The sequence below is a fragment of the Capricornis sumatraensis genome, chromosome 2 (assembly GCF_032405125.1).
Source record: "Capricornis sumatraensis isolate serow.1 chromosome 2, serow.2, whole genome shotgun sequence".
Classification (NCBI taxonomy): Eukaryota; Metazoa; Chordata; class Mammalia; order Artiodactyla; family Bovidae; genus Capricornis; species Capricornis sumatraensis.
Genome location: NC_091070.1, coordinates 56025759 through 56048587, shown reverse-complemented (window position 1 = coordinate 56048587; position 22829 = coordinate 56025759). Strand labels below are relative to the sequence as shown.

The 22829-nt window shown below is 47.5% G+C and overlaps 1 protein-coding gene across 2 annotated transcripts in view; it reads left to right on the top strand.

The window, feature by feature from the left end:
- Positions 1-827: 827 nt before the first annotated feature.
- The window catches only part of CA12 (carbonic anhydrase 12), a 62205-nt gene continuing 40203 nt past the window's right edge, over positions 828-22829 (top strand). For both annotated transcript variants that reach the window (XM_068966272.1, XM_068966271.1), the window contains exons 1-2: positions 828-912; positions 9011-9031. In XM_068966272.1, the coding sequence (XP_068822373.1) occupies positions 828-912; positions 9011-9031 (106 nt within the window). The remainder of the gene's footprint in view (positions 913-9010; positions 9032-22829) is intronic.

Below are 22829 nucleotides of genomic sequence, written 5' to 3'. Positions count from 1 at the left end.
ACTAGTTAAGAGCTTTGCCTACTTACCTGCTCTGAAGTGAAAGTCTAATTGCTTAGCAAAGCTGTTCATTTCTTCTTTTTACCTACATATCTATTTCTATTTCACAGCGCACCCTCAACCCCATGCTATTTACCTGTTAATTTCTTTGCATCTATATTTCAAAGGTAAGACCTTTTCAGGACCTTTCTGTGAACTGACTGTACAGTCCACAGAAATTCTGAATTTGAATGCAGCCCATCCTTCCTAATCCATAGGTGTCTCGTCCAGTCCGTAAGGTGTGCCCAGTCCAGGCAAGCACACGATGGGGGCACAGAAGGAGTCTCTGGCCCAGACTGGTATTGTACTTAGGGGGCTTCTCAAGTAGAGGCAATGACAGCCCAAGGTCGTGGCCACTGAAGCGCGTCCCTGGACGCACCCCTCCCCGCTGGGTCCAGGCAGGCGTATCTCTCCCCCGCCCGCCTGCGGCTTCCACGGAGAACTGGGTTCCGCGCCAGCCCCGGCTCAAGGAGCGCCCGGGCCACTGCCCCGCGCAGAGCGGCTGAAGTCAGGGTTACAACTCACCTTGGAACTGGGGCGCCAGACCTCCCCTAGGCAGGGCGTTCTCCCCCCCACCCGATGACATCATCTGTTTGGGGCTGAGTCGCTCCATAAAAGCAGCCCGCGGGAAGCCAGGAGCCCAAAGAACAGAGGTGCTGGCCGTGACGCCCGGCTGCGCGCACAAGGTCCGGGTGAGCGCCCCGCCAGCCCCAGCGCCCGAGCCAGAGGGCGAGAAGGAGCTCAGCCGCCCGCAGCCCGCGCTCTCCGCCCGCGCCGGGAGCCGCCCGAAGATGCCTCTCCGCAGCCTGCACGCGGCGGCCGTGCTCCTGCTCGTGGTCTTAAAGGAACAGCCTTCCAGCCCAGCCCCGCTCAATGGTAAAGTTTCTTCTGCCTCTTCTTTCCGAACAATCCCGAGCGCTCAGCCACACCTGGGCAGAAGGAGTCCTCACGCGGCTCGTTAAAGTAAAATCATTTGCGGGGAGCAGGGAAGGACCTGCAGGGTCTCCAACAGTACGTTTTTACGAAGGATGCTTCCTTTTCCTTTGGAATGGAGGATCCGTTCTGGTTTCGCAGGGTGGGCGGGGTAGTGGGGAAGCGGTTTGCCGGACATTGTCCTCGCATTAAAATCCGTTTGTGCCTTCTCGGAGTACACCCCCCAACACCCACCCGCAGCGCTGGAGAGGTGGCTTGGGAATTTGCTAACCCAAGGAGGAGAAACAGAACCAGGATGTAAAATATTGTGCCCCGATCCACGTGCAGGCGGCAGAGGAGTGTCTGGGGTGTTCCTGAGCAGCCTCTCTACCAGGGAGGGTTCGCACAGTGGTGGGTGCTTTCCTTTGGAGGAGACTCTTTACCATTAAGTTTTACCTCCAAGTCAAAGAGATAATGCATCTCATCCTAATCATTGTTTTTCTCCAGAAGGGCTTTACTACTCTGAAGTTGTACGTGTGTGTGCGCGACATGCTCTCAGACGAGCATGCATAACCTTATTTCTGAGTGTAGTTAGTTAGGACCCTGAAGGGCTGAGGCTGGTGGTGCCCAGCCAGTAGCAGGAGATGGTAGAGGGGCTTGGGTCAGGGAGGCGAGTTGTAGCCAGCAACTGTAGTGTTAGTTGCTCAGTTGTGTCCCACTTTTTGGGACCCCGTGGACTGTAGCCCCCCAGGCTTCTCTGTCCATGGAATTCTAAAGGCAAGAATACTGGAGTGGGTTGCCATACCCTGCTTGAGGGGATCTTCCCGGTCCAGGGATCAAACCTGGCTCTCCTGTGTGTCGTGCATTGTAGGCAGATCCTTACCCTCTGAGCCATCAGGGAAGCCCGTAGCCAGCCAGCAGCTAAGGTGAGGGCTTCTGCCTGGGTCTCCACAGCTGGGCGAGCCCTTTTCTGGAGGAGCAGATGGTGACTTACAGAAACTTCCTGAGTAACAGATGGTGCCTAGTGCCCTTGACAGAGTTTGCCCCAAGTGTTTGTACGGACATTTGTAGGTGCAACCATTCCTGCTGCTGCTGCTAACGTCCGACTCTGTGCGACCCCGTAGGCGGCAGCCTACTAGGCTCCTCTGTCCATGTGAGTTTCCAGGCAAGAGTACTGGAGTGGGTGGCTGTTGCCTTCTCCGGCGACCATTCCTAGACCCAGGCTAGGCTGAAACATTGCTAGAAGAGCCCAGAGTGACGAGAATGGCTGCCAGTCCATATTCCCTGGTTGGGTGGTGGTGGGGAGAAGTTGGTTCTGCTCAGAGGCATGAAAGCTGGAGCCCCCTCCCGTCAGAGGGCATGGTGCCCATGGGGCATGGTAGGGAGGCAGAGGGAGCCTGGCTGTCAGCAGCTTTGTCCTCTTAATTCAGTTCGAGTCCACTAGCTGGCTTGATATGCTTGGTAGTTATCTTCCTCATCTGGTGAGGGAGAAAGTGGTTGGGAGAAAGGAGTTATAAAAGTGGAAATTAGTTTCTTAAACGGCAGACTTTAATATATGTTCCTCTCTGAAGAAAGCCGCACTGTAACCCAAAGTCTGACTTGAAATCTCCCTTTTAGCTCCAAGACGAGGGAGAAGCCCTTTACCGACCCTCTTCTGAAAGCCTGTTTCTCCCCTCACTCTGGGGGCAGCTCCTTCTCCCCGCTGTGCTTGTCTGACCCTCTGGACCCTCCTGTCCCCCTCCTCCTTGCCCTTCTGTCTTTTCCGTTCTCCCAGTTGGGCTGGGGAAAGTTTTCAGTAAAAAAAATAAATAAAAAACTACTTTCACTGTACACTGAGCAGCCAGCCTGCTTACCTCTTGATTCTAAGAACACAGCTTTTATTCTGTTCTTCCTCAGGCAGGTTTCTTGGGTTTTTAGTCAGAGCGAAATTCACTGAGATGTAAAGTGTCAGTGTTAACCCAAGTGTGGAGGGGGGTTAAGCTGGGCAGTGGGTGAGAAAGTGGTCTGTCCTCTGCCTGCGTGCATGCTAAGTCACTCAGTCGTGTCCAGCTCTTTGCAACTCCATGGACTGTAGCCCGCCAGGCTCCTCTGTCCATAAAATTCTCCAGGCAAGAATACTGGAGTGGGTTGCTATGCCCTCCTCCAGGGGATCTTCCTGGAGCACCTGAATTCTCAGTGACTGGCACTGGCAAACCTCGGGGTCAGGGAGGGAGAGGGCATAATAAAAGCCAAGCATCTTCCAGAGATAACCTGGGAACTCTCAGCTGCTGGGGCAGGGGGTGGGGGTAACATTTCTATGAATTCTGCAGAACCTGCTCTGCCTGAGCCTGGTGTGGAGAGCTGGGCAGCTTTGGACTCCCCAGACGTTGGTTAGTCAGGGAAGGTTCTAGCATCCAGGACAGGGAGCAAGCAGGGCCCAGAACCCCTGACCTGAATCTTTGTAAACATTGTTTCCTCCGAAAGCAGCCAGAACATTCTCCCTGCCCAGGATAACCTGGGGCTGCAGGTTCTAACAGGCATCCACCTGGACCTCCCAGTGCTCAGGAAAGAAGTGATGACCTTCTTAGAACAGACACCCTCAGGAAGCTACTGAGGCGCAGCCACAGGGGGGGTCCTTTGCCTGGCCTGCCTGGGTGGGGGGCAATTTAATTCTGTGAAGATCTTTGCCCCTAAAGCGAGAGGTGGGAAACCAGGAGGGGCCATTTCCAAATAAACCAAAGGTGCATCCTTCCTTTTTTTTTTTTTTGCACCCTTCCTTTATAAAGTTTTCTTGACCTCAGTTCTAGCAGACAATGAACCAAACTGGGCACTGACCTTCATCCAGTGAGACTCCCTGACCCAGATCACCCACCCCTTCATTTTACGGTGCCTCTCCTCTCCAGACTCCAGCTTTCAAGCCCCTCCGGACACGGCCATTTATACCCAAAGCACGGAGTCTTGAGGTCCAAGCAGGGTCGCTCAGCAAAACGAGGGCAGGAAAGATTGCTCTGCTGCTTTTTAAGAACATGTCCCCAGGCCTGTGTCCTTGAGCCCTCACAGTCCCAGAGGCACGCGATCACACTGAGTTTACCGGAGCACTGTGCTGATGCCTCATCTGAGGATGAGCGCTGCAACAATATGGAAACCTCAGGTTAGCAAGCTTCGGGGAAAGGAGCAGAAGATACAGGCTGTTAAGGCCATGGTTTGATTTTGGTGCAGGTGCAATTAAAATTTCTGGCCAATGCAGGACTGCTCAGCGGTCGCAGGTGTTTTTTTCCTGGTGGCCTCCAGGATCACTGAGTGGCCTGTGTCTCTCCAGGGAAGCACTGAGATGAAATTCCCTGCTCCTTGTAAGATTTTACATTCTGGGCCTCCAAGTGCTCTGGCTAGCTAAGTGACAATCCTCTGGCTTCCTCTGCCTCTGAAATCCAAGGTTGTATTTTAATAAAACCCCTCAAACAGAACGCCAAAGGAAAATGTTCAGAAAGGTGGTTTGAAGTTTTCTGTAGCTTGGTTCCCAAGCCATGCTTTCCCACCCCGCCCCCACCCCCCGCCCTTTTCATTATTGTGTCAATGAGAGGCTAGCAGTAAACTTGAGGGTCACATAGAAGTTTGGGCTCACCATGGTTCTGAATGTCTTCATCTAACTGCTGATTCAGAGGAGGTGAATTTAGGGACTATTAAGCCCTAAACCTAAACCATAGTAGGTTTCAGGGGCTCTGTGGGGTCCTGGGCCTGTCTTGGTACACATCTTTGCCACAAGCATTTTCAAGGTGTAGCTGGCCCATAAGGCAATTTTGCTGCAGAAAATAAAATAATAAAAAGTAAAAGCAGGACATCAAAAAAGACATAATGAACAGAAATAGAGTCAAGTGTACAAAAACTTATGGTTACGGCGGGGGAGGGAAGGCGAGGAGGGATAAATTGGGAGATTGGGATTGTCATATACACACTACTATACATTAACAGATAATTAATAAGGACTTTTGTAAAGCACAGGGAACTCTACTCAATACTCTGTAATGGACCTACATGGGAAAGGAATCTTAAAAACGTGGAGGTGTGTGTGTGTGTGTGTGTGTGTGTGTGTGTGTGTGTATAACTGGCTCAGCTTGCATATACCTGAAACTAACACTGTAAATCTACTCCAATAAAAAGTTTAAAGGACACAATGAAACATAATAAATAAAAATTTAAAAGGCTTTCTAACAAATATAAAATATTTGAATACATTTTAAAATGTATGTAGATTCATAGTAATACTGTGCAAATAACTGATTTTATCTTGTGGGCTGTACCTAAGCATTTGCCTTCCAAGTCTTTCGTTCATGGTATTTTATACTTTTTGTTTGTTTGTTTGTGGTTGATTGGTCTTCTCAGTCAGCATCGCCCTTTTCCTTCCTTAAGAGAAGTACCAGCTTCCAAGTATGAGGGTGCATGTTTGTACCTGAGCTTTGTGTTGCAGTGTGAAAGCCTCTACCCTGTGCTGGATTCTTGGCATCTTGTCACCTATCTGTTGATAGATGTTTCAAAGTTGTGGGAAATGCTGGCTCAACCTTTGAGGCCCTCGGCCTCTTTTTCCTCTAGTGTAGTGTGTTTCAAAGTAAGAAACCAATTCTTGGTGCTAACGATCATCATCGGTCAGCTGGATAAAGCCATCAGTAACATCACTAACTGGAAGAAATGCTAATGCATTGGCATGCTAATGCAGTAGAAATCCAACTGCCAAACCAAAAACTGTCAACCAGTTATTTGATCTTTCGTGGCAGAAATGTCTTACTGCCAGTTAACTATGCAATAACAATTTGTGGCAAAAATGCTTGTGGCAAAGAAGTTTACAGTAAAATAAAGAAAAAGGAAAAAACACACAGAACAAAAAACCAACACAGTTCTATGGACCTCCTATGAAATTAACTGTATGTGAAATTTCTTGTGTTCAAGCTTGTGGGCATTTTTGATGAGGAAAGGCAGCAAATACTCTAAGGGGTCTGGACTACTGCCTCTAGCTCAAAGATTCTCTAAGTTCATGGGAAGTGATGGGAAATGTGGAGAAATGCTTCTTAACGGGAATTGATCCACTTTGCCTTATGGTCTCTCATTGCTTTATCTAGAAATCAAGGAGATGGGTGTGTGAAAGAGCCCTTAGTCCTTCTCTTCCAAAGTGGGCTGTCAACAAATAATGCCTAAACCTGAGCAAATCATGAAGGCTCAACATAGGTATATTTTTATAGAGTTGTGGAGATAATGCCAAAATAATTATGTTAAAAGAATTCAAAGTGGTTGCCATAGGGAACAGGAAAGTGACTCAGGAGTGTTAGGGGACCGATATTTCATTGAAAGCCTGATGTGGATAGAACCATCTGACTCTTTAAACCACATGCAAGTGTAATTTGAAGAAATTACCAAAAGAATTGAATTTGAAAATTAAAAACACTGAGACAAAGAAATGAAACAGAAAGCAATTAAAAAAAATAGGTGATTAACCAGCTTACAAAGAAAAACAAGCCAAATTCTCTTATGTTTTTCAAAAGCACTATTGGCCTGAGTAGGAAATGCCCAGTTGTGAGAAGTGAGCACCAGGTGACTGGTCAGGTAAGTTTTACTGCAAATCAATTCCCCAGAGAAAGGAGATATGCGTCTTCCTCCTGCAGATGGGCCCAGAATCCTGGAAGCACCTGGTGAAGTTGGGAGACAGGAACATAGGGGTTGAACAGTCCCCTCCCTGTAATGTGTCCTGAGACAGACACCCCAAGTCTCAATTCAGGGTCGCGGGCTCTTCCTGGAGATGAAGAGGGAAGTGTGTCAAGAGCATAGCTCCACAAAGACTTTTTTTTTTTTAATTGAAGTGTAGTTAATTTCCAATGTTGTGTTAGTTTCAGGTGTACAACAAAGTAATTCAGATACACATATACATATGTCTTCTTTTTCAGACTCTTTATCCTTTTATGTTATTACAAAACACTGCCTATTGCTCCCTGTGCTACACCATTGGTCCCTGCTGGTTATCTGTGCAATGACTTTCTAAAACTATATTTAGTTGTTAGCATGAAGGACGTTTATGAGTGAAGGGTGTGAGTGGGAGGTGACAGGTGACTTTCATTACACTCCTGGCAGGACCTCTCCTCCACATTGCCGCCACCCGTGGAATTGTAACTCCGGTGATGATGGTGGCAGCTTCCTCAAATAAAAACCTTCCTTTTGGAATGAGCTTGAACTCTTCTCTAGGCTGCGTTGTTAAGTAGGGGAAAAGCAAGATGCAAAACAGCATTTCCCAGAGGCCAGCATTTGTGTGAAAAAAAGAAGGGAAGAGAATACAGATGCGTGTATGCAAGTCACACTGTGAAACTGGTTGAGTCAAATGAAGCAGGGAGGTTGGGTGGTAGGAAGTGCTCTCACTGTGTTCCTCTTGGTGGCTCTTGAGTTTTGAGCCTTGTGAATTTATAAACTATTTGGATAGTGAAATGTGGCTTTTCTAAGATATACGGGAGGTTTCTGATAAAGAAGCCCCCTCCCTGACCCCTGGACCCCTGCAGAGAATCATTGCCTTGTGCCCTTTCCCTGGAAGCACAGGTGTTCTGAGAGGCAGTTGTTCCAACACAGACTCTGAGAAAGGTTGTATGTTTTAAATTTTTTTCTTCCAGTTTTATTGAGATACACCTGACTTAAAGCACTGGATGAATTTAAAGTGTGTGGTATAATAATGTGGCATATATTTCATGAAGAGATTATCACGATAAGTTTAGCAAACGTCTATTATCTCATACATGTACAAAATCATATAGATAGAATTTTTCCTTGTGATGACAACTCTTTGGGATTTATTCTCTTAACAACTTTCATACGTAACACACAGCAGTCTTGATTATATTTATCATGTTGTATTAATACATCACATTCCTCGGACTTACTCCTAGAAGTTAGAACCTTTTGGTCACCTTTATCCAGTTCCCTCTGCCCCAGCCCCTTCCCTCTGGGAACCACTAATCTGATCTCCTTTTCTATGAGTGAGTTTGTTTTTAAAGTATATTGACCTACAACAGTATGTTATTTCCTGAATATAGATTAGTGATTTTTTTCCTATACATTTAAAATATGTCACCATCCACAGATACTACAGTTGATTGTATTCCTCACAGTGTACGTTTAATATTGGTGACTCATTTATTTTGTAACTGGAAGTTTATACCTCTTAATCTCTCTTACCTGTTTCCTCTCCTTTATGCACCTCTCCTGTGACAACCAACTGTTTGTTCTCTGTATCTATAACTGCTAGTCTTGTTTGTTCATTTTTTTTTAGATTCCACATATAAGTGAAATCATACAGTATTTATCTTTCTCTTATTTCACTTAATATAATACCCTCTAGGTTCACCATGTTGTCATAAATGGCAATATTTTATTCTTTTAATGACTGAGTAATATTCCATGGTGTATATGTGTGTGTGTGTATATGTGTGTATATATGTGTGTGTGTATATGTGTGTGTGTATGTGTGTGTGTGTATATGTGTGTGTGTGTGTGTGTATATATATATCCTATATCTTTTTCATCCATTCCTCTATTGATGGCCAGCACTTGGGTTCTTTCCATATCTTGGCTGTTGTAAATAATGCTGCAATGAACATGGGAGTGCATATATCTTTCCTAATTAGTTTTTGTTTTCTCTGGATAAATACCCAGGAGTGGAATTTCTGGATCATATGGTAGTTCTGTTTTTAATTTTTGTGAGAAACCTGAATACTCTTTTCCATAGTGGCTGTACCAATTTACATACCCACCAAAAGTGCAAAAGGGTTTAGTCCCCTTTCTCCACAATGAAAAAGTTTGAAGTTCTCAGCATCTACCTCCTTCTCAATCTTGCCCATTTAAAAGTAAAATCTGGGGAATTCCCTGGTAGTCCAGTGGTTAGGATTCAGAGCTTTTACTGCTGAGAGCCTGGGTTCAATCCCTGGTTGGGGAACTAAAATCCCACAAGCTGTGTGGCATGCCCCCATCCCCCAAATAATGATAGTAAAATCTGTCGTATTTTCTCTAACTTGTTCAAGCTCAACTGTACTTACGTCCTTTGTTTTCTTCTTTGCAGGATCCAAGTGGACCTATATAGGTAAGTAGCGATCTTTATTTTTTTGAAGAGATGGCTATATTTAATGAGAAACTTCTTGTTTTGTGGAGATTATTTAGGGGGTTAGGGAGAGCAGTTCTGGTCTTATTAAAGGAGGACACAAAGTCCTCCCCAAAGACTTGCTCCACATGGGTCACAGACAGCTCTTTCTCTGAGGAGCTGAGCCTGCTTTGTGCATTTGAATTGCGAGTCACAGTGTTAAGGTTTTCAGATTCCGGCAAACCACCCAGGTGAGGATGCCCAGGTTCCCTTCAGACTGCAGGGGCCCTAAGCAGGAGAGTGCCCTTCTCCTCTGTAGGACATTCATCCTACAATAAACAAAGAATAAAGGGCTCCTTTCTGAAAGTTAGGCCCAGGTCCCAGAACTTAAGCTGCCAGTGTGTTTAGCATTAACTTCTTGTTGCCACGTTTGTAAGCAAACAAGGGACCAAGCAGTGATGGTCGATCCTCAGTAAAAGAGGAATGGTTGTCTTAAATGGAGAGACATGGATGTCAAGGGTGTGCAAAAGGGTTTTGAGGTAAGCAGCTTCAAATAGGCTCAGCTAATGTGTGTGCAGTGAATGGGAACTGGTCATCAGCTGGAATGGGGGATGAGGGCCAAGCCCCAGGGTCCACTGGCAAGTGCAGGGATATTAATAATGTCTTGTTTGGGACTGAGTGACAAGGGATATGCAAGAGAGATTGCTGTGGGGAGCAGGAGGGTGGAACTGGCCACATTGGCACAGGAAGGGCGGTGACAGGCAGGGAAGTCCATTACAACAGAGGAAGCAGAATCCAGAGAAAGGTCTGACTTGGATTTTCTAGTTAGCCTTTAGATGTTTGTTAGCCCAAGAGGCTTAGAAAATTCCCTGATCTAATCAGTTAGTTGCCTCCAGGTCAAGGTCTCCTGGCCTCTAGCATTGCAAGGCTCCATCACTGCTAACATCCCTTACTTACTTATTATGTGCAAAGCACATTGCTAAGTGGGTGGATAATTAGAAGCGTAGGCTGCTAGGCTGTGGTCTGTAGCTGGGAATTACTTAAAGCTCACAATTCAAAGCAGAATATAATAGGTAATAAAAGCAGATAACAAGTAAACGGTTCACTGCTCAGATGGTTCAGAGAAGAAGAATGCTAGGACAGGATGGTTAAGAAAAGCTTCCTGGAGGAAGAGGGCTTTCACGTGGACTGTGGGGGATCGGGAGGATTCAGTATGGCCAGAAGGAAGTGCTACTGGCCAAGCTGATGATGGTGTCACATGAGTGGAGGCAAGAAAGAGCAAGATGGCATTGGAGGGAAGACATACAGAGACATTGTTACGGGGGGAGGGATAGACTCTAAGGTCAGAAAGATAAGGTGGGTCAAACAGGGGAGCATGGGGGAGGAGGCCAGGCTTTCCCCACTTTGTCTCATGGATGGAGGGGTGGGGTTGAGGGTAATCTGTGTTTTAAGGAGAGTAGGGGGTGACAGGGGGTGCAAGAGAAAAAATAGGAGAGAGGCAGGAAGACATTTGGCCCTTGAAGAAACACCATTCTGTGTCTTAATGTCCAGTTTAAAGGGGTGGCAGTAAGAGGGTAAGGCAGGGCGGGGCAAGAGCCCTGTCTAAGGAGGAACCCAGAGTCTGGGTATAAGCCTGCCCCCTGCCCACCTCACCCCTCCGCCCGCCGGTGTGTGGGAGGAGACAGGAGCAGGGCAGGCGTGGAAAGAAGCAGGGACTTGAGGTCTGCACCTTGTTCCTTGTGGTCTGGTGTGAACCCTCGGGGTCTCACTTTCTTCCCACCTGTGACTTGGGGAAGGGGTTGTTTGATCAGTGTTCCTCAAGCTATGGCTTGGGGTCACCTGCATCAGAATCACCTGGAATGCCTTCCAGATATGCAGATTTCTGGGAGGGAGGGAACCTGAAAAACGTGTCTATTTCAGGTGATCCTTAGGCAACCTGTTAGAGAACCTCTGAGAAGATGATTCCCAAGACCTCCCTAGCCTGAGTCAGAGGAAACCTGCCCCACCTCTTCTCCTGGCTTCCCAGTAAGTGGAGACAGCAGTTACGCCTCTCCAGGGCTCCCTGCCTCTGTAGCACAGCCTACAGAGTGGAGCGAGGAAGTCATGGAGAGCAGAGAGACGCCATGTCAAGAGGTACAGGAGGAAGATCTTACTGCCACTTAGGCATGACATGGGGCTCCCTGGGGAGGGCCTCTGTACAGCCGTATTGACTAATCCAGAAGCATTTCTTCCTGACCCCTTGTGCTGGCCAGCCCTCTGTCCCTCCTACCCCAGACAGTTAGGGTGGCTCCTTGCTGAGGAAGCAGAGGTCAGAGTCTAAGGATGCAAGACATGTATAAGGGTGAGCACAGAGGCAAACCTGGCTTTTTATTAGTGAAGTGAGCACACACGTGATGTGGAGTCAGGTCAGTGGGGGCCCATGAAAGAGGCTGGATGGAGGATAGCTAAGGAGGCAAACAGGTCCAGGCTGGCAGCTGACATCAATGTTCACAGTCACACAGGTAAACAGAGAGCCTGGCATAGATGCCAGGGGGAAATGGTTTCCAAACAACACGGGCTGCACCGAATGGGGCAAGTCCAACCCGAGGCTGTGTGCTGGTTTTCCCAGGGTGCAGACCTCAGCTACTTTGCACGTAGATGCCGCTGAGTCATCCTGCTCTGCAGGCCTCTGGCTGCCAGGAACACATGGTAGGACTTCTAGAAGCACATGGAAAGGGAATTTGAGCCCCTTCCCCCTCCACACTGAGTCACTGGACTGACCTCCTCAATGGCCTCCTGGAGACAGGAGGACCATCTGACAGCCAGGATGGGGCCAACCCTGCCCCAGGCGTCCCTCCTGGGGGGATGGAGCAGCATCGGGTATGTGTTGGCATGTGCTGAATCAGTGCCCTGCCCCCCACAGTCAGTCCCAACTTGATCCTGCTGAACCACCAACTCTGAAATGGAGGGCAACTGCAAGTCAGGCTGACTCATGAGGGGAGGCTGGACTCCAGCCTGTTCAAGGGCTGTTAGAAAGCAGAATAGGGGTGCCCTTGGGTGTGGAGGTGATTGGAAGAAGTGGATACTGGTCACCTTCAGTTCCTTGGTGTGGGTGCTGTGTTCAGTGTGTGAAAAGCCATCAAGCTTACTTATGATACATGCACTTTTCTGTATGTATATTATATTCAATAAAAGAGTTAAATTCCAGCTGGCTGGGAGAATCATCCTTACCCGGATAGAGTTTTCAGCCCTCCCACAAGAAACAACCAAAAAACCCTCAGTGTGTTCAAAACAACAGAGCAACTGAAAGGAATGACTGTACAGAAACTAATGAGCCAAGAACACATCATGTGAACAGAGAACAGACCTGGGGCTCCATCCCTGAGGATGCCAGACACTGCTCTGATGGTCCTCCAATATGAGTAATTCAGAAACAGACAAATGCCACTGTTGGCTATTTGGGAGAAATAAGACAAACCTTGACAGCTTCTCAGGTGGCGCTCATGGTAAAGAACCCACCTGCCAATGCAGGAGATGTAAGAGACATGGGTTCAATCCCTGGGTCGGGAAGATCCCCTGGAAGAGGAAATGGCAACCCACTCCAGTATTCTTGCCTGGAGAATCCCAAGGACAGAGGAGCCTGGCGGGCTACAGTCCATGGGGTTGCAAAGAGTCAGACACAACTGAGTAACTTAGCATGTATGCACATCATGGGAGATAGGATGTAAGGGGAAGAGGAAGTCAAGCCCCCATCCTGGCAGGTGAGCAAGCCCCATTTCACCCCAAGTTAGGGAACTGAGGGGCATTCACCAGGCCAGCCCCTCCATTCTGGAGTGGGGACTCTGGAAAGATGGCAGTTTAGCCTGGGGGAGCCGGGCACCGGGCCCATAGGCCCTCCTGCCCAGATTCTTGGCCCAAGGCAGGACTCCCATGACCAGGCGCTGCCACCATTTTCCTCACGCTGCTCTCCTCTCTCACAGACAACAGATGCTTTATCTTAAAGGATTTCCTTTGGGAATTTGGAAGGGCTCCTCCATCAGGGTGAACCTCACTGGTTCTTCAGGCTCCCACCTCCACCCCTCTTCTGTCCCAAATCTGCTGGAATATTAGGTTGCTACAATCAAACTATCCCTGGGATTTAGGATGTTCTTCCTGAGCTAGAACTAGACAGGGGACACATGCAAGGAAGCTAGGAAGAACTCTTTCCTTTCTCTTCTTTAGTAGTGGTTAAAGATACCATGTATCAAAGGCAATTTTAACAGACTAATAGATAGCCAGCAGGAAGCTGCTGTGTAACACAGGAGCTCAGCCCATGCTCTGTGATGACCTAGAGGGTTGGGGTTTGGGAGTCTCAAGAGGGAGGGGATATATGTATACATGGAGCTGATTCTTGTTGTTGTACAGCAGAAACCAACACAACATTGTAAAGCAATTGTAATCCAATTAAAAATAAATGAAAAAAAGAAAAAGACTATCACTTTGAGCTAAAGGGAGAACTTAAAACAGCAGTTATGGAACACATGCAATTAAAAGGCTGATTTCATTAAGGAGAATTCTTATCTATACCAAAGGTAGAGCCTGGCCAACTCACAGAATCCCAGTGCCTTCTCCCCCATTACCACTTCCAACCTGAGGATGAATGACAAGAGGCACAAAGCACTCTTAGGGGAGAGAGAACCAGAAGGGCCAGAACATGTTTTTCACACCAGGGAACTGAATCGCTATGCCTGCTTCTCGGGGGTTTCCCTTGAGGCTTAGCAATCCAACCCGCTATGATTTATTCATTAAATCTGTGCTATAGTTCCAGTTACTTCTAGTAGAAGTTGTGACATCCAGGGTTTGCCTGGATGTGCTGTGGTCCACCCGTTCGTCATCATTTCTCATCTTTCCTGAGTTGCAGAATTGAGGTCTGTGTGTTCTGGGTGCCTGCATTTTCGTGTCCACAGCTGGCCTCACCAACTGGGTGAAAAGATAGGGAAGCTAGCATTTGTTCCTAAAGGCGGGGGTAGTGTCGTGAAGGGTGGGGGGGGGTGGTGGCGAGGGGGCGGGTGAGACAGAAAACCACGTGGAAGAAGAGGAAAGTGTACAGCGCGAAGAACCAGGCAGACCTCCTGGAGATTGCAGCTCAGCCACTTTCTGGGTGAATGGCCTTAGGAAAGTACCTCCCTGGACCGTGGTTTTCTCAACTACAAGATGGGAGTCCTAATAGCATCTGCCTCAGTGGCACCAGGATGGGGCAGCATCAGCATGCCCTGGGGCTCCGGATGTTCTTCCCAGACACTCTGAACTGCAAGTGAAACTCATGGGAAGAGTCTGGGAGAAAAAACACAAACGCTTCACCTCCGGTCCTTTAGCAGCAAAGAAAGCACCATGTATGACTTTGTTAGAAACACAAGTTCTCCAGCCCCTACCAGATTTACTTCCAAATCTGAAACTCTGGGGCTGGGCCCAGCCCTCTGCTTTAATAAGTCCACCAGGTGATGCTGATGCGCCCTCAAGTTTGAGAATCTCTGTTCTCCCCAAGTTGTGGTGAGGATGCAGTAAGATAATGCACAGAAATGGGTTTGCAGTGCCTGGTGCTAGTGTGCACGCAGTGGGGCCAATTGCCTTCTTTCCCTTCGTGTCATGGGGTTATGGTGGAATTCTATTAGCTAATCGGTGGGTAACTGCCTTGTCAAGTCTACAAGACCAAACAAACGTGAGAGGTAGGTCTTACAAAGGATCTGCCTCTTCATGCTTTTCTGAATTGCCTGAGTTTTTATGGGTGAGGAGGACCCCTTTTAAATTTGTACTATTTTCTTAGATCATTCTTCAGCTTTATTGAGGTGTAATTGGCAAAAACTGTGTATATATTAAAGGTGTCCAATGTGATAGTTTCATATATGTTGTGAAATGGTCACCACAATCAACCTAATCAGCACTCATCAGCTTACATAAGCATAAGCATTGTTTCAGCTCAGTCGTGTCCAACTCTCTGCAACTCCAAAGACTGTAGCCCGCCAGGCTCCTCTGTCCATGGCATTTCTCAGGCAAGAATACTGGAGTGGGTTGCCATTTCTCCCTCCAGAGCATCTTCCCAACTTGGGGATCGAACCCGTGTCTCCATGGTCACTGCATTGCAGGCAGATTCTTTACCACTGCACCACCTGGGTCCCCTAGCTCACGTAATTACCTTTTTTCTTTTTCATTCCCTACCTTCCTCCCCACTGGCAACCACCTGTTTGTCCTCTGTATCTATGACTATTTATTTTTTAGACTCCACATATGAGTAAAATCATACCACATTTGTCCTTCCCTGTCTGACTTATTTGTCTCAGCATACTACCTTCTTAAAAAAAAAAGAAGTGTCAGTCACTCAGTCGTGTCTGACTTTTTGTGACCCATGGACTGTAGCTCGCCAGGTTCCTGTGTCTATGGAATTCTCCAGGCAAGAATACTCTGCTCCTGCTTCTGCTGCTAAGTCGCTTCAGTCGTGTTCGACTCTGTGTGACCCCATAGACAGCAGCCCACCAGGCTTCCCCATCCCTGGGATTCTCCAGGCAAGAATACTGGAGCGGGTTGCCATTTCCTTCTCTAATGCATGAAAGTGGAAAGTGAAAGTGAAGTCGCTCAGTCGTGTCCGACTCTTCGTGACCCCATGAACTGCAGCCCACCAGGCTCCTCCGTCCATGGGGTTTTCCAGGCAAGAATACTGGAGTGGGTCGCCATTGCCTCTTCCAAAGAATACTCTAGGTTTATCCATATTCTGAAAAACAAAAGGAGTTTCCCTTGTGAGAAAAATAGGGATTGAACAAAAAAACCCCAAGGGTTCCAAGCTCTTGTCCCATGGGCTTCACATGCCAGAAAGTTCTTCCCAAGCTTGTCCTTCAGACCAGTTACCCTGGCACTTTCCTCGCATCTGCGGGACAGATATCCAGTTCCATAGCAGTGGCCACTTCAGTCATGCAGGTTAAATCACTGGAGCATCCCTTGCTGCCCAGCCCAGAGAATGCACTCCTCCCCTCTGAGCCTCTGGGCTGAGCTCTGATTTTGGATTTAGGAGTAGAGCTGGGAAGAAATCTGGTGCTGGGCTACAGGGAATTCTGAGCTCCATTAAGCCCAGCCCCATGCAGGTTCCCCCACACACCTGGGGCAGAGACGAGCCTTGGAACTGTGAGGTGAGAGCTGCCTGGGAGGGGGTCCTTCCAGGGGCTCTGTTGGGGCCTCTTGCTGTGCTCAAACTTGCCCTTTCTACTGCATGCTGGTCTCAAGCCCCAGGCAGTCAGGTGAGGGCAGGGCACATCCCTCCAGCAGCCAGTTAAAGCCCTTGGCAGTCCATCTCCAGCATAAAGAGAGAGGGGAGCAAACACCTGGGGTAAACCAGATCAGAAAGAAAAGATTGAAAGCAAAAGGGCTGGATTCAGAGCAGATGAGTGAAGGTGCCTTGGGCAGAGAAGGTCTGGTTTTTCATGGAGAATGGATCCGAGATCGTCTCAGCAGGCTCCCACAGTCTCCTCAGAGGGAGCAAGGGCCCTCTCTCCTGCTCTGCTGCAGGGGCAGAGGGGGTGAAGGGCACAGGCACTACTGAGGCGCCCAAGAACACAGCCAGCCACGCCACATGGCCAGGAAAGAGAGCCCACACCTGCTCTGGACAAAGACTGTATTGTAGTGATTCTCAGATGCAACTTTTTTTTTTTTACATTATAGCATCTCTGTAAGTGGGATATATCTTATAATCCATGGCATCTAGAAGCAATGAAATGTGGTAGCTGTTCCACAGATACTCACCAGAGAAGCTTCCTGTTAGATGCTAAGAGCACAGAGAAAGGAGAAATGATTTCATTTCCACAATTAAATAGTGAAACAGTGGGGGCAAGAAAATGTAAAACTAACGGCTAGTATGCATAGCACAGAGGAATAATGCAAAATCATATTAGATTTTGAACTCTAACTTCTTCCAATTTTCAGTCTAGCCACAGTTTACTTATATACCTAAGAGGTATTAGATCAGTATGACAAATATTTTTAAGGAAAATAAGTTAGGTGCTTATCTTTTTTTTTTTTTTTTTGGTCATACCACATGGCTTGTAGGATCTTAGTTCCTTGACCAGGGATTGAACCGGGCCAAGGTGGTGAGTGTACAGAGTCCAGGGAATTCCTATACCTATGTGGGCTTTTCTTTTTTTTTAGTTAACAAAAATATTGCTTTAAGGTACAAGCTTTCCAATGACCTGGCAAGTATTTGATTTTTGCCAACCAGGAAGGAACAAGTACGGGCTGCCACCTCCTTGTGTCCATAAAGGTTGCCTCACGACTGGTATAACTCTAAATAAAATAGTTCATTTAGCTCATTTTAGCTTTTTAAATGATTTTGCAATCATTAACTTGAGACATACATCAGCTGTATGACTTCTGAGTGAATGGGAGGAGACCCATTCAGACCTCATAAGGATGCCTGTGGTTAGTTTCAGGGCAAACAGTCACGATGCCCCCATCTCTGGGACAGTTGGCTCAGAAAGGGCTCCCTGGTTACGACCAGTGAGACTTGCTTACAGCGGGGAATGGTGACACTGGTGAATGGGGCCTGAGCTTTTGTAGTGAGGCCCCTGCTTGGCACCCCATCTTCTGGGAACTGCATGAGAAGCTGAAAAAGGAGGAAAGGTGACTCTGAAGGTTGTGGAACAAAGAAGTTTTGTAGCAAGTCTGAGGCACTCACGCAAATGGCTGTTTCCTCTTTTGGCTTTTGCCACCAGGAAGCCCAGAGGCAAATTGGTGATTCCAACTTGAGTAACTGCCCATGCTCCTATGATCTGCAGATCTAAAGATTCTTCATTGATGATGCCCTTCTAGTTCACAGGTATTTTTTCTGATCCTGAACCAAAGTGTTATACAAATAAATTTCTGGAATCACTATTTAGAAAGGACCAGAGAGTAATGGTACCCCACACATTCATCACTCTTTTATTCTGCCCTCCTCCATGGACACCATTATTTAAAAGGTTTAACAAATGAAATAATTAATTTTCCCCAATTGTTTTCTAAAATTTTTGTTCATATATTTATTTGTCTGCAACAGGTCTTTAGCTGTGGCATGTGACCTCTTAATTGGGTAAAGCATGTGGGATATAGTAATAGTTCCCTGACCAGGGACTGAACCTACACCCCTACAATGGGAGTGTGGAGTCATAGCCACTGGGCCACCAGGAAGCCCCTCCCATTTTTTTATTAATCAAAGATCTGAAAACAGTCAAAGTTTTAAGTTAGCCCAAAATAACTGATTCATATTTTTTCCTCAAACATTTATAAATATTAAATGCCAAGTATTAGACTAGATGCTGAGGAAATGATGAATAAGGCGTGAATAAGACTGAGAGTCTGGGAGGAGACAGTGAATTAGATAGGGCCTTACAATGCAGAGCGGAGAAGGCAATGGCACCCCACTCCAGTACTCTTGCCTGGAAAATCCTATGGACAGAGGAGCCTGGAGGGCTGCAGTCCATGGGGTTGCTGAGGGTCGGACACGACTGAGCGACTTCACTTTCACTTTTCACTTTCATGCATTAGAGAAGGAAATGGCAACCCACTCCAGTGTTCTTGCCTGGAGAATCCCAGGGACGGGGGAGCCTTTTGGGCTGCAGTCTGTGGGGTCGCACAGAGTCGGACACGACTGAAGTGACTTAGCAGTACAATGCAGAGAGATGAAGCACAGAAGAGAGTGACTTTGCCTAGTGTCTTGGGAAAGAATCAGCGAAGGCTTCCTGGAGGAGGTGATGTCCAAGCTGAGGCCTGGAAGACATGTAAGAGCTAGCCAGGCAAAGGGAAGAGGTTAAAAAAGCTTTGGGGTGTAAGGGATCAACTAGGCTGGTAGGTCCAGGGGACCAACAAGGATCTCAGAGAGGAGGAAAGGGGCTGGGGAGATGGACTAGAGAGTGAGGGGCTCATGAGCTGGCCGGAGTTGGGACCTCACTCTGGAGATAGCAGGAGACAGATGGAGTATTTTAAGTAGAAAACTGAGAAAAGCATTTTAGAAGGATCATCCTGGCTATAGCATGGAGAGTAAATTGAGGGTGAAACGCTGGAGAAAGTGGGGACAGAGGGACACAAGAGTCTGAACCAAGGGAGGGGCAATGGGGCTCCTGACCTATTGATATAACTCAGCCCGAAGTGTAAGTAAAGACGCTTACTCCTTGGAAGGAAAGTTATGACCAACCTAGATAGCATATTGAAAAGCAGAGACATTACTTTGCCGACTAAGGTCCATCTAGTCAAGGCTATGGTTTTTCCTGTGGTCATGTATGGATGTGAGAGTTGGACTGTGAAGAAGGCTGAGCACCAAAGAATTGATGCTTTTGAAGTGTGGTGTTGGAGAAGACTCTTGAGAGTTCCTTGGACTGCAAGGAGATCCAACCAGTCCATTCTGAAGGAGATCAGCCCTGGAATTTCTTTGGAAGGACTGATGCTAAAGCTGAAGCTCCAGTACTTTGGTCACCTCATGCGAAGAGTTGACTCATTGGAAAAGACTCTGATGCTGGGAGAGATTGGGGGCAGGAGGAGAAGGGGATGACAGAGGACGAGATGGCTGGATGGCATCACTGACTCGATGGACGTGAGTCTGAGTGAATTCCGGGAGATGGTGATGGACAGGGAGGCCTGGCGTGCTGCAATTCATGGGGTCGCAAAGAGTCGGACACAACTGAGCGACTGAACTGAACTGAATGTTGTCGTTGGCTGGAGCAGCCTGATGTGGATGAGGGCTAATCTCTGTTGGGCTGCATGAAGTATTCCAATCATCATCCACTGCCATTGCTGCCCAGGTGGGACCCCAGGGGGACCACTGATGCAGCTAAGCCCCATAATCATTTGCAGATGAGGCGACAAAACCTGAGCGTTGTCAACTGGCCCAAGCATGAGAAAGTGAGCAGAGACTGGAATCTGTGTCTCCTGATTTCAGTCTCGTGTATTTTCCCAGACATTTAGTGGATGCTCGTTTTATGCCAGGCATTGTGTACTCTATGCGGCACATCACAACACTGAGCAAAAGTCACTGAGGAAATGCAGTGATTTTTAAACCAAGTAAATAGTACAGACTTGCCAGAAACAAATGGTGCCAAAATAACTTGCTTTTCTTCTCTGTATCAGTAAAAGGCTTAGCGGTTAAAGAAAACACAATAGACTTTAAGACCCGTTGACATAAATAAACATTTGATACAGTTCCTTGTAACACACTCATGGGAAATGTAGATCAAAGACCAACGTGGTTGCTAGGAAAAAAAAAAATCTATATCCTCAAGTCATTGTTACTGTCGGCAGCACACAGCTGGGAGAAATGTCAGGGGTCTTCCAGGGGCCATAATGACCGTTTTCAGATTCTTCAGAGTAGAATGGAGAGCTGAAGGAGTTAGAGAGATGAGTGTTGGAAAGAAGAACAGGGAATAGATGCCAGAAGGAGAAGAGCAGGTCAAAGAGGGCGGGTGGAGTGGGGGCAGAAAGCGCACCCAGTGAGGAACATCGAATGAGCACAGCCGCGCTGCAAGGTGGCAGGGGCCGAATGAGAGCTGCTCGCTCCCCTGCCCCACCCCGCGCTTAGTCCTGGTGACTCAGGAGAGAGGCGTAAGCATGCATTTACACATGCGCACGCACGCACACATCCACACTCATGTGCTTCTATCATACATTCTCAGATGTGTCCTTAGCCCACACTCAGCCTCCATCTCCTGCGCCCGAACCTGGAGTGAGGCTCTCCGCTGGATATCTCATTGCTCACAGCAGTGTTGGGGTGAGATCTTAAGCCTGCCCCTCGCCCTGGGTGCTTCTTTCTGGCAATTTCCCAAGAGCCTCCAGCTCTCTCTCTCTTTTTTACTTGGAGTATAGCTGCTTTACAATGTTGTGTTAGTTTCTGCTGCACAGCAAAGTGAGTCAGCTATATGAATACATATATCCCCTCCCTGTTGAGCCTCTCTCCTATTGCCCCATCCCAAGCCTCTAGGCTTTTTTTTAACCTTTTATTTTGTATTGGGGTATAACCAATTAACAGTGTGTGACAGTTTCAGGTGAACAGCGGAGGGACTCAGGGACCCAGTCCTACATATACATGTATCCATTCTCCCCCAAACCAGCTCTTGATGAATCTCTTGGTGTAATGCCACTGGCAAGGCTGGAGTAGGAAAGGCCCCATTACTGAGTAAAACTGAGCACAAAAGGTCTGTAGGGAAGACTGTCTGTGCAAAGATGCCTGGTCAGAAAACTCATTGTGGGGAAAAAATTGAGAACTGCAGGAATTTAATGTTGTCCCTTCACTTAATTGCCTTGATAAGCATAGGTGCCTTTTGGGTTAGCAACCAAGTACCCACTCTCCAGCTAAGGCTAACGTGCCAGGTTAGCACTGGAGAATGTTTTCCTCCAAGGTGCTTTTTGAGCACGAACCTGCTGGAAGCAAGGCAGTGTTTGAGGGATACGGGGTGAGAAGGAGCCCTTTCTTGTCTCAAGGAGAGTTATCTAGAAGGACATCAGCACAGTGTGTGGGGAGTGACACCCCCTCCCCCCCCCCCCACAGGCTGCTCGGGCAGAGGCACAGAGCCCAGTCCAGGAGAGGAGCTGGAAATACACTTGTTGAGTGAATGAGGAAAGAATGGTTTGTTTCTCTCTTTGCTTTTGGCTCTGGGTGTCAGGGAAGGCACCAGGGAGAAGGTGGCACTTGATCTGGGATGGTAGGATTTCAGAGGTGAAACTGGTCTGAAATGAAATGCCCACATCACCATACATATCTCATTAGAAATAAGAGGAGACATGCAGGGAGCCCTAGATTTGTTTTCCGGTGAGGTGAAAGGGAGAACTTGCTTTAAAAGGTTGGAAACAGCCCTTAAGGTAAAAAAAAAAAAAAAAAAGACTTGAGACTATTCCATTCAGAAGGGCCTGGAAACCAGCATGTTGGGAGTCCATCACAAACAGACATTGATCTTAAGCTACCACATTTATTCCTCCCAAAAGCTCTGGGGTCCTGCCTGGTGGGTGATACTGCATTCCTTTTGTAAGCAAGCTCAGGGAATCTAAGAGTTGTATTCAAGGTCACACAACCAGTAGGTGGTGGAGCTGTGATTGGCAGCTTGGTCAATGGCTCCAAAGCCCTTGACCTTCCTACTGCATTTCACACCCCTCTGGAAGGGAGATTTTGACAGACATTTTTTGAGCTCCAAAAATCACTGCAGATGGGGACTGCAGCCATGAAATTAAAAGACACTTGCTCCTTGGAAAAAAAGTTATGACCAACCTAGACAGCATATTGAAAAGCAGAGACATGACTTTGCCAACGAAGGTCCGTCTAGTCAAAGCTATGGTTTTTCCAGTAGTCATGTATGGATGTGAGAGGTGGACTATAAAGAAAGCTGAGCAGCGAAGAACTGATGCTTTTGAACTGTGGTGTTGGAGAAGACTCTTGAGAGTCCCTTGGACAGCAAGGAGATCCAACCAGTCCATCCTAAAGGAAATCAGTCCTGAATATTCATTGGAAGGACAGATGCTGAAGCTGAAACTCCAATACTTTGGCCATCTGATACAAAGAACTGACTCACTGGAAAAGACCCTGATGCTGGGAAGGATTGAAGGCAGGAGGAGAAGGGGATGACAGAGGATGAGATGGTTGGATGGCATCACCTACTCAATGGACATGAGTCTGAGTAAACTCTGGGAGTTGGTGATGGACAGGGAAGCCTGTCATGCTGCAGTCCATGGGGTCACAAAGAGTCGGACACGACCGAGTGACTGAACTGAACTGGAAAAGAGACAGAAGTAGCCTGGATGAAGATCTTCAGGTGTGAAAAGCACCATCAAACGGCAAGTTTGAAAA